At 40.1% G+C, this 12,516-nt stretch overlaps 1 protein-coding gene across 2 annotated transcripts; it reads left to right on the forward strand.

The window, feature by feature from the left end:
- The first annotated feature begins 464 nt into the window (after positions 1–464).
- On the forward strand, positions 465–2,374 carry LOC138426439 (heterogeneous nuclear ribonucleoprotein A3-like). 2 transcript variants are annotated; one of them, XM_069565000.2, is made up of 2 exons: positions 465–503; positions 570–2,374. In XM_069565000.2, the coding sequence occupies exons 1-2, from the start codon at positions 498–500 to the stop codon at positions 1,635–1,637; spliced, it is 1,074 nt and encodes a 357-aa protein (XP_069421101.1). In that variant the 5' UTR covers positions 465–497; the 3' UTR covers positions 1,638–2,374. The 2 variants fall into 2 exon arrangements, with proteins under 2 accessions (XP_069421101.1, XP_069421100.1); XM_069564999.2 differs by having other exon boundaries at positions 466–2,374.
- The last annotated feature ends 10,142 nt before the right edge of the window (positions 2,375–12,516 follow it).

The following is a 12,516-nucleotide window of genomic DNA, read 5'->3' on the forward strand; positions in this document are numbered from 1 at the left end:
GGGATTGGAATGAAAACTGACCTTTTCCCATCCTGTGGCCACTGCTGAGTTTTCCAAACTTGCTGGCATATTGAGTGCAGCACTTTCACAGCATCATCTTTCAGGATTTGAAACAGCTCAACTGGAATTTCATCACCTCCACTAGCTTTGTTTGTAGCGATGCTTTCCAAGGCCCACTTGACTTCACATCCCAAGATGTCTGGCTCTAGTTGAGTGATCACACCATAATTATCTGGGTCATGAAGATCTTTTTTGTACAGTTCTTCTGTTTATTCTTGCCACTTCCTAATATCTTCTGCTTCTTTTAGGTCCATAATATTTGTGTCCTTGATCGAGCCCATCTTTGCATGAAATGTTCCCTTGGTATCTCTAATTTTCTTGAAGAGATCTCTAGTCTTTCCCATTCTGTTCTTTTCCTCGATTTCTTTGCATTGATCACTGAAGAAGGCTTTCTTATCGATTGAACTCGAGTTGGAAGAGGCGAGTCCGGTCTCAAAATGGAGGTAAAACCGCGGCCCGGTCGCCCCCAGCCCGACTCCGGCCGTCGCCGCCGCCGCCGAGGGGAGGAGGGTCATGATCCCAAAGAACCAGAGCAGTTGAGAAAGCTGTTTATTGGTGGTTTGAGCTTTGAAACTACAGATGATAGCTTAAGAGAACATTTTGAGAAATGGGGCACACTTACAGATTGTGTGGTGATGAGAGATCCCCAAACAAAACGTTCCAGGGGCTTTGGTTTTGTGACTTACTCTTGTGTTGAAGAAGTGGATGCCGCAATGTGTGCTCGACCGCACAAGGTTGATGGGCGTGTAGTGGAACCAAAGAGAGCTGTTTCTAGAGAGGATTCTGTAAAGCCTGGTGCCCATCTAACAGTGAAGAAAATTTTTGTTGGTGGTATTAAAGAAGATACAGAAGAATATAATTTGAGAGACTACTTTGAAAAGTATGGCAAGATTGAAACCATAGAAGTTATGGAAGACAGGCAGAGTGGGAAAAAGAGAGGATTTGCTTTTGTAACTTTTGATGATCATGATACAGTTGATAAAATTGTTGTTCAGAAATACCACACTATTAATGGGCATAATTGTGAAGTGAAAAAGGCCCTTTCTAAACAAGAGATGCAGTCTGCTGGATCACAAAGAGGTCGTGGAGGTGGATCTGGCAACTTTATGGGTCGTGGAGGAAACTTTGGAGGTGGTGGAGGTAACTTTGGCCGTGGTGGAAACTTCGGTGGAAGAGGAGGCTATGGTGGTGGAGGTGGTGGCAGCAGAGGGAGTTATGGAGGAGGTGATGGTGGATATAATGGATTTGGAGGTGATGGTGGCAACTATGGCGGTGGTCCTGGTTATAGTAGTAGAGGAGGTTACGGTGGTGGTGGACCAGGAGGATATGGAAACCAAGGTGGTGGATATGGTGGCGGTGGTGGAGGATATGATGGTTACAATGAAGGAGGAAATTTTGGAGGTAACTATGGTGGTGGAGGAAACTATAATGATTTTGGAAATTATAGTGGACAACAGCAGTCAAATTATGGACCCATGAAAGGGGGTAGTTTTGGTGGAAGAAGCTCGGGCAGTCCCTATGGTGGTGGTTATGGATCTGGTGGTGGAAGTGGTGGATATGGTAGCAGAAGGTTCTAAAAACTCAGAAGAAAAGGGCTACAGTTCTTAGCAGGAGAGAGAGCGAGGAGTTGTCAGGAAAGCTGCAGGTTACTTTGAGACAGTCGTCCCAAATGCATTAGAGGAACTGTAAAAATCTGCCACAGAAGGAACGATGATCCATAGTCAGAAAAGTTACTGCAGCTTAAACAGGAAACCCTTCTTGTTCAGGACTGTCATAGCCACAGTTTGCAAAAAGTGCAGCTATTGATTAATGCAATGTAGTGTCAATTAGATGTACATTCCTGAGGTCTTTTATCTGTTGTAGCTTTGTCTTTTTCTTTTTCTTTTCATTACATCAGGTATATTGCCCTGTAAATTGTGGTAGTGGTACCAGGAATAAAAAATTAAGGAATTTTTAACTTTTCAATATTTGTGTAGTTCAGTTTTTCTACATTTTAGTACAGAAACTTTAACAAAATGCAGTTTTGAAGGTGTTTCCTTGTGAGTTAACAAGTAAAGAAGATCATTGTTAATTACTATTTTGTATGAATTTTGCTAAAGTTAACTGTAAAGAAACACCTGCTGACTTGCAGTTTAAGGGGAATCTATTCTCCGCATCTCCAAACCATGACATGATGGCTCTGACATGTGGAGAGAATAGATATTTGTATGTTTGCAATGTGTGTTTTAGATAATAGAATTGGGTATTTAAATCAGCATATTTGTGAATTTAATAGCATTAAGATTTACCTTCAAATGAAAAATCTCAAAATTTCTATTTGGTTTTTGTGCATTTTCTTTCAAAATGTAATCATGATTTTAGTGTATTAGCTTTGCTGAGAGTCCTAGCTGTGTTTAGAACATCTCCATTCTACATTCACCTTGGTCACAAGTGAACTGCTGCCATAGTTTTATTTGGGTGTAAAGAATGTCTACTGCCCTCTGTTTAAATTCTGGGAAGGGATAGTGAATGTTTCCCCTTTCCTCCTACCTTAGGAAACATTCTGAAAATGTCGAAAATACAAGACCACTAAGCCTGCTGTATCTGAGCAAATTAGTGGCTATCTTTTTTTTTCCTTTTTAAAGCACAAGAGGCCCGTAAATCTTCAGTTATTTTCCTTGGTTTAATATATATTTTTTTGATACAAGCTCTCAGAGCAAGGGAATAAAAATCATGCATTGTTGAACCATTAACTGGCTGGCATGCTTTTCCTGTTGGTACCCTCTGCATTTTACTGGGTGAAAACCAAGGATAGTCTAGATGGAAATCATCCCAGATACTTAACTGCAGTAGACTTGCAGCACAGTTGCTTAGTACAAAAAAGCTTTTCACTTCCCCGAGACCTGAATTCAAATTTGAATAGTCAGCTTGTACTCACTTAAAATCCCAAAGAACACACTGTTACTCATGTGTATGCTTGAACCTAAATCATGTTGGTATGAGTTTACAATTTGTTTGGAAGATCCTTGTTGAGAAGAGTTTTAGATAAGGTCACATATATATATATATATATATATATATATATATATATATATATATATAAATCAATGTCTACTGTTTTGCGCCAGCTAGTGTTTACAATTTCATTCAAGCCCTGAGTATGTGCCCTGTTGTTATTGTTTCTTTGGCAGTTGAACGTTGAATTCGAGATTCTTACTTTTGTTTTAAGAAGTACTAAGCAAAACAAGCAATAAAGGGGGGATGGGGCGTGCTAGTGTTTGACTATGCTCTCGTTGCTCTAATTCTGTGCCTCTGTGCATTAATATTTGGATGCATGCCAGCATGGAAATTGGTCTTCACAGACACTGCAGTTTTTCAGAAAACACTCACAAACCAATAAATGTAACAGACAACATTCCATTTGTTAATGGACATATGTGAATAAGCAGTGTAGAAAATAGGCTAATTATCAGCAAATGGTTAAGTCTTTAACAACTTAAAAGTGTGGTTATATAAATGGACACTGTCAATGTTCATAACTTAAATCTGGGTACCTGGTCAAAATAATGCTTGGGAAACATTTTATTAAAATTAAGCTAAATTGTCAAAAAAAAAAAAAAAAGAAGAAGGCTTTCTTATCTCTTCTTGCTATTCTCTGGAACTCTCCATTCAGATGCTTATATCTTTCCTTTTCGTCTCTCTTCTTTTCACAGCTATTTGCAAGGCCTCCCCAGACAGCCATTTTGCCTTTTTGCATTTGTTTTCCATGGGGATGGTCTTGATCCCTGTCTCCTGTACAGTGTCATGAATCTCATTCCATAGTTCATCAGGCACTCTATATATCAGATCTAGGCCCTTAAATCTATTTCTCACTTCCACTGTATAATCATAAGTGATTTCATTTAGGTCATACCTGAATGGTCTAGCAGTTTTCCCTACTTAAGCACAGGTGGCTGCGACCCAGCGCACTAAGCTGCTGAGAGTAATAGGCTGCGACGGCGCTGGAATGGCCAAGAGGAGCTACCTGCATCCGAGGTCAGGGGCGGCCAGGAGAAGCCACCTCACGCCCAAGGCCAGGGGCGGTGGCAAGGAGGAGCCGCCAGGGTCAGCGCCCAAGGCCAGGGGCAGCGGCCAAGAGGAGCTACCCGCATCCGAGGTCTGGGGCGGCCAGGAGAAGCCACCTCGCACCCGAGGCCAGGGGCGGTGGTAAGGAGATAACCCTTGTCCAAGATAAGGAGGAGCAGTGGCTGTGCTTTGCTGGAGCAGCTGTGAAGAGATACCCCATGTCCAAGGTAAGGGAAACCCAAGTAAGATGGTAGGTGTTGCAAGAGGGCATCAGAGGGCAGACACACTGAAACCATACTCACAGAAAACTAGTCAATCTAATCACACTAGGATCACAGCCTTGTCTAACTCAATGAAACCAAGCCATGCCTGCAGGGCAACCCAAGATGGGCAGGTCATGGTGGAGAGGTCTGACAGAATATGGTCCACTGGAGAAGGGAATGGAAAACCACTTCAGTATTCTTGCCTTGAGAACCCCATGAACAGTATGAAAAGGAAAAATGATAGGACACTGAAAGAGGAACTCCCCAGGTCAGTAGGTGCCCAATATGCTACTGGAGATCACTGGAGAAATAACTCCAGAAAGAATGAAGGGATGAAGCCAAAACAAAAACAATACCCAGCTGTGGATGTGACTGGTGATAGAAGCAAGGTCCGATGCTGTAAAGAGCAATATTACATAGGAACCTGGAATGTCAAGTCCATGAATCAAGGCAAATTGGAAGTGGTCAAACAGGAGATGACAAGAGTGAACGTTGACATTCTAGGAATCAGAGAACTAAAATGTACTGGAAGTGGTGAATTTAACTCAGATGACTATTATATCTACTACTGCAGGCAGGAATCCCTCAGAAGAAATGGAATAGCCATCATGGTCAACAAAAGAGTCCAAAATGCAGTACTTGGATGCAATCTCAAAAATGACAGAATGAACTCTGTTCGTCTCCAAGGCAAACCATTCAATATCATGGTAATCCAAGTCTATGCCCCAACCAGTAACACTGAAGAAACTGAAATTGAACGGTTTTATGAAGACCTACAAGACCTTTTAGAACTAACACCCAAAAAAGATGTCCTTTTCATTATAGGGGACTGGAATGCAAAAGTAAGAAGTCAAGAAACACCTGGAGTAACAGGCAAATTTGGCCTTTGAATGTGGAATGAAGCAGGGCAAAGACTAATAGAGTTTTTCCAAGAAAATGCACTGGTCATAGCAAACACCCTCTTCCAACAACACAAGAGAAGACTCTACACATGGACATCACCAGATGGTCAACACTGAAATTAGATTGATTCTATTCTTTGCAGCCAATGATGGAGAAGCTCTATACAGTCAACAAAAACAAGACCAGGAGCTGACTGTGGCTCAGATCATGAACTCCTTATTACCAAATTCGGACTCAAATTTAAGAAAGTAGGGAAAACCACTAGACCATTCAGGTATGACCAACCTAGATAGCATATTAAAAAGCAGAGGCATTACTTTGTGAACAAAAGTCTGTCTGGTCAAATCTATGGTTTTTCCAGTAGTCATGTATGGATGTGAGAGTTGGACTATAAAGAAACATGAGCAACAAAGAATTGCTGCTTTTAGCCTGTGGTATTGGAGAAGACTCTTGACAGTCCCTTGGACTGCAAGATCCAACAAGTCAATCCAAAAGGAAATCAGTCCTGAATATTCACTGGAAGGACTGATGCTGAAGCTGAAACTCCAGTACGTTAGCCACCTGATGTGGAGAACACACTCCTTGGAAAAGACCCTGATGCTGGGAAAGATTGAAGGCAGCAGGAGAAGGGGAAGACAGAGGATGAGATGGTTGGATGGCATCACCAGCTGGATGGGCATGAGTTTGATCAAGCTCCAGGAGTTGGTGAAGGACAGGGAAGCCTGGCATGCTGCAGTCCATGGGGTTGCAAAGAGTTGGACACGACTGAGTGACTGAACTGAACCGAACTGAATCTGGAAAGAAAAAAAGCTTGAGGTCCAATCATCAAATACGTGCAAATTTTAACAAATATGGTATTCTACCTTTCTTAATATTTTAGTCATGATTTTATAATGAGTTTTATAAGATCCTATTCTCATGTGCTAATACTGGATCCACGTCTCCCACAAAGCCCTCACCCAGCATCTGCGATCTTCAGGTGGTGTCTTCTTCATGCTCATGAGCAAACTCTATCCAGCTATTATGTAAATTCTCAATTGTAAGCATCTTCTGCTCCATGGTGTTAACTTTCAAGGCCCTGGTATTTTAGAAGCTGTGTGAAGGCACCTCATCACTACACTGCTTCAGGGTTCACCAATGAGACCCTCAGCTGGACACTGCCTTCTGTGTCTAGGTATCAGGGCCACAGACAAATTGAAGTGCTTGTACATATTAGTGTATATTAGCTAAGAGTCTGACACGACTGAGCGATTTCACTTTCACTTTTCATTTTCATGCATTGGAGGAGGAAATGGCAACCCACTCCAGTGTTCTTGCCTGGAGAATCCCAGGGACATGGGAGCCTGGTGGGCTGCCATCTATGGGGTCACACAGAGTCAGACACGACTGTAGTGACTTAGCAGCAGCAGCAGCAGCAGCAGCAGCAGCAGTGTATATTAGTTTGCTAGAGATGTCATAACAAAGAACCACAAACAATAGAAATTTATTCTTTCATAATTCTGAAGCCTACAAGATTTAATTTAAGGTTTTGGTAGGGTTGATTTCTTCTGATACCTCTCTCCTTCGCTTGTAGATGACTGTCTTCTTGCTTCTTCTTCTTCTTTACATACTCCTCACATGTGTCTGTGTCCGAATCTCTTCTCTTTATAAGGATACCAGTCATAATGGATTAGGACCCACCCTAATGACCTCAACTTAATTCCGCTTTAATGCTCCTTTCTCCATACTGAGATCCTAGAGGTTAAGACTTAAGCATATGAATTTTGAAGTAACACGATTCAGCCCATAATAAAGGGCAAAGCATATCTATACCCCATGGGATCCTCCTTCACATGTCCACGTGGGTACCAAAGGCAGGTTGCTGAGAAAGGAGCTATTTCAGTTTTCACCTAAACCTCCCACCTGCACCTCTATATTAGACATATTTCATTTGACCTTTCTGAGACAAATTCAAATGGCTTTGTGAAAGACTCAAAGACAAGGATGTTTGGGGTGTGTGAACCTAACTTTAATGGTTGAATTCCTAGAAGACCAGCAAATCCTCCCCCAAATAAACACTTAGAGCATCGTTTCTCCAATAGGTCTCACTGGTCACAGAAGCTGGCCATCAGTCTATCAAGTTGGCTACAGACACCTTGGTGATTTCAGGTGGAAAATTGCAGTAGAATTTTTTAATATACATTTATTTATTTTAATTGGAAGCTAATTACTTTGCAATATTGCATTGATTTTGCCATACATCAACATGAATCCACCACAGGTGTACATGTTTATGTTATTTTGCAGATTTGGAAATACAGGATTGATTATTATTGTCACAGAAATCTCATATCTGTGAGAGTAAAAGCTGTTCATGCTCTTCAAGGATTGGATTGACCTCTGACCATCATTCAATTAACAGAGCATGGCTTGAGATGAATGGATAAAGAAGATGTCATATATATATATATGTGTATATATATATATATACACATATATATATGTGTGTATATATATATATACACACACACACATATTATATATAATGGAATACCACTCAGTCATAAAAAAGAATGAGATTTTGCCATTTGTAACAACAGGGATGGACTTGGAGGGTATTATTCTAGGTGAAGTAAGTCACACAGAGAAAGACAAATACTGTATGACTGCACTTGAATGTGAAATCTAAAAAATAAAACAAGCCAATGACTATAACAAAAAAGAAACAGGGCAAGATGGAGAAGGTGGTCAGAGATACAAATTATTATGTATACAATAAGCTATAGGATATATTGTACAGTACAGTGAATATAGCCAATATTTTATAATAACTATAAGTGGAGTATAACCTCTAAAAATTGTGAATTACCATGTTGTACACCTGTAATATCATACATCAACTACACTTCAATTTTTTTAAAATAGAAATATTTTGTGCTAGCTAAAATATTTTACATAATTTGCAAGTTATTGTTCATGTTCATTAAATTAACATTTTTACTTTAACTATGGTATTATGCTACCAATTTGAAAATGGGGTGAAGTCCTCAAATGTGATTCATTGAAGTATAAAAGCCATGATTTTAAAAAATACTAAAAACAAAACAGTAACAGCAATACTACATTTCAAAATTTATAAATGTAAAGAATAGAAAGGATTCCAGTATAAACGTAGACTGCACTGGGTCTGTACTAGAAAAAGTGAATCTCTGAACGTGACATTTTCCACAGCAGCTGATAAAGAGAGTTACCTCTGTAAAACATCACCATTGCTATCCAGAAAGTTGATTTAATGATGGAACAATACGCTCATCTCTGGTACCCAGTGCTCTGTCTCTTAAGGAACTTCTCAAATACAAAACCATTGGATGCTCTTGTTTTGTGTTCAAACAAAGCCCAGTGACCTTGTTTTTAAAGAACTTGATTAATTTAGTCATTACAGAAGAGGAGAAAAACCTACAGAAGCATGGCTAAAACGTGATCCTCATGAGAAAAATAAGTAAATAAGTCAGATATTTTAAAAAGCTTCTAAAGCCAGCTCCAAATTTCAGAAAAACAATACTATTTCCTCTGTTGAAGGAGAAAGAGAAGAGCTAATGAGAAAGTCCCTGAATCAGAAGATGCTGCTGGCATCAGATCTCATCTGTAGCACACACTGTGGAAGAGCAATGCCAAGCCCATGTGATATTCTAGCAGAAGTTTTGCCTATGAGTTGGATGAAATACACTGATGTGAAGAGTGTGATTCAGTTATTTCAATGGAAAGTACCCAGAAAGATGTCCTTGCAACTTTTCTATTTTATTATTGAAAGTCAATGTTATAGGAGCAAAATATTTTGTTAATTAAAAATTAATGTAGCAGCACTATTTACAATAACCCAGATATGGAAGTAACCTAAATGTCCATCGAGAAGATGTGGTTCATATATACAGTGCAATACCACTCAGCCATAAAAAAAAATAAAACAGAAATCTCGGCATTTACAGCAGTATAGATAGACTTGGAGAGTATTACATTAAGTGAAAATAGTCAGAGACAAATACTGTATGATGTAACATATGTGTTACATCATATATGTTACATACGTAAAATGCAACAAACTAGTGAATATTTAAAAAAAAGTAGACTCACAGATACAAAGCACAAACTAGTGGCTACCAGTGGGGAGGATGGGAAGAGACAGTCCAGGGGTGACGGAGAGGGAGGTACAAACTATTGGATGTAAGACAGGCTCGAGGATGTATTGTACGACATGGGGAATTTAGCCAATATTTTGTAATAACTATAAATGGAAAGCAACCTTTAATTTTTTTGAATATTTAATGAGGAAATATATATAATATTGAGCTCAAAAGCACTGTGTGTTTCATGTGTCACTTGGTGAAGGGTTGGGGATACACAGGATAGAACTAGTGAACAGGATATGTGTAAACAAAGGTACACATGGCCACCGAATGGAAAGCATGCCGGGCATGGCTTTAAGTCTGAGCTTCCTCATCACTCAGCAGCATGTTGAGGATTCCATGGATAATGAGGAATAGATGTCCAGACTCAGGGCATTGTGGGGTACCCTCCACCAGCATGTGGTGCATCTTGCTCAGAAATTTCTCATTATGCTCATATCCTTGAATCCACTCTTGGAGCACCTTGATCAGATGCAAGATGTCCACAGACTCCAAATGCACTGCCCCTCCACGTTAGATATCACAGGTGCCACGGAGTGGGGTGGAGCTCCACAGGACTGTGGACCATGGGGCCACCCTACCCCACCCCACACGTGCAAGTTCAGCAGGTTTGGGTGAGTGGATGCTTCATGTCTATGCTACACCCTCTCTCAAAGCCATACTGGAAGGAGGAAAAATAACCTCTTACATTGTTTTAAAATTTTTTAATTAAGTTAAACAATTAGAAAACAATGTATGAACTCTGATAGTCACCCAACTGATGTTTTCTTTTTCAGTTTTTTTCATTATTACTTCTTTTATTGAAGATAATTGATTTACAATGTTGTGCTGGTTTCTGCTGTATACGTATACACGTATCTAATCTCTTCTAGACTCCATTCCCATAGGTCATTACAGAGCACCAAATAGAGTTCCCTGTGCTATACAGTAGGTTCTTATTTATTTTATATATCAGTTCAGTTCAGTCGCTCAGTCATGTCCAACTCTTTGCGACCCCATGAATCACAGCACGCCAGGCCTCCCTGTCCATCACCAACTCCCGGAGTTCACTCAGACTCATGTCCATCGAGTCAGTGATGCCATCCAGCCATCTCATCCTGTCGTCCCCTTCTCTTCCTGCCCCCAATCCCTCCCAGCATCAGAGTCTTTTCCAATGAGTCAACTCTTCTCATGAGGTGGCCAAAGTACTGGAGTTTCAGCTTTAGCATCATTCCTTCCAAAGAAATCCCAGAGTTGAACTCCTTCAGAATGGACTGGTTGGATCTCCTTGCAGTCCAAGGGACTCTCAAGAGTCTTCTCTAACACCACAGTTTAAAAGCATCAATTCTTCAGCGCTCAGCTTTCTTCACAGTCCAACTCTCACATCCATAGATGACCACAGGAAAAACCATAGCCTTGACTAGATGGACCTTAGTCAGCAAAGTAATGTCTCTGCTTTTTTTTTTTTTTTTAATTTTTTTTTTTATTTTTTTTTTATTTTAGTTTTTTATTTTTTAAATTTTAAAATCTTTAATTCTTACATGCATTCCCAAACATGAACCCCCCTCCCACCTCCCTCCCCATAACAACTTTCTGGGTCATCCCCATGCACCAGCCCCAAGCATGCTGCATCCTGCGTCAGACATAGACTGGCGATTCAATTTTGAATATGCTATCTAGGTTGATCATAACTTTTCTTCCAAGGAGTAAGCGTCTTTTAATTTCATGGCTGCAGTCACAATCTGCAGTGATTTTGGAGCCCAAAAAAATAAAGTCTGACACTGTTTCCACTGTTTCCCCATCTAGTTCCCATGAAGTGATGGGACCAGATGCCATGATCTTCGTTTTCTGAATGCTGAGCTTTAAGCCAACTTTTTCACTCTCCACTTTCACTTTCATCAAGAGGCTTTTTAGTTCCTCTTCACTTTCTGCCATAAGGATGGTGTCATCTGCATATTTGAGGTTATTGATATTTCTCCCGGCAATCTTGATTCCAGCTTGTGTTTCTTCCAGCCCAGAGTTTTTCATGATGTACTCTACATATAAGTTAAATAAGCAGGGTGACAATATACAGCCTTGACGTACTCCTTTTCTATACTACATATTTTATATATAGTAGCATACATATGTTAATCCCAGTCTCCCAATTTATCCCTTCCCCACCCTTTCCCCTTTGATAATCATAAGTTTGTTTCCTAGGTCTGTGATTCAATTTCTGTTTTGTAAACAGGTTCATTTGTACTCTTATTTTTTAGAGTCCACATTTCAGCCATATCATATGATATTTATCATTCTCTGTCTTACGTCCTTCATACAGTGCGACCATCTCTAGGCCCATCCATGCTGCTGCCAGTGCATTAGTTCATTCTTTATGACTGAGTAATATTTCATTGTGTAGATGTACCACATCTTTATCCATTCTTCTGGTGATGGACATTTAGACTGCTTCCATTTCTTGGCTATTGTAAACAGAGCTGCAATGAGCATTGGGGTGCATGTATCTTTTCAAACTATGGTTTTCTCTGGGTATATACCTAAGAGTGGGATTGCTGGATCATATGGTAATTCCATTTTTAGTTTTTTAAGAAGCCTCCATACTGTTCTCCATAGTGGCTGTACCAATTTACATTCCCACCAACAGTATAGGAGGGTTCCCTTTTTTCCACACCCTCTCCAGCATTTGTTGCTTGTCGATTTTGATGATGTCCATTGTAACCAGTGTGAGGTGAGGCAACATTGTAGTTTTGCTTTGCGTTTCTCTAATAGTTAGAGATAATGAACATCTTCTCATGTGTCTCTTGGCCACCTGTAAGTCTTCTTTGGAGAAACATCTAGATCTTCCACCCAACAACAGTATTTTGAAATCATTGTTGACAAAGAGGTCTTGTTAGGTATGAACTTGAGCAAATCCCTCAATCTCTTTACCTCAATTTCCTCACCTGTGTACCCAGAATTAGGTTTGACTACAAATGTGGTTTTTTTTTCTAAACCCCCCAACTAGTACTAGTTTTCCAGAAGTTGTCTAGTCCTTGTCCATAAGTCCTACAACATCATACTGTTTAGGGAGGTAGCTACGACCAACAGAACAAGGCCCCCCCATTGAA

Source organism: Ovis canadensis, chromosome 21, assembly GCF_042477335.2.
Source record: "Ovis canadensis isolate MfBH-ARS-UI-01 breed Bighorn chromosome 21, ARS-UI_OviCan_v2, whole genome shotgun sequence".
Taxonomy (NCBI): Eukaryota; Metazoa; Chordata; class Mammalia; order Artiodactyla; family Bovidae; genus Ovis; species Ovis canadensis.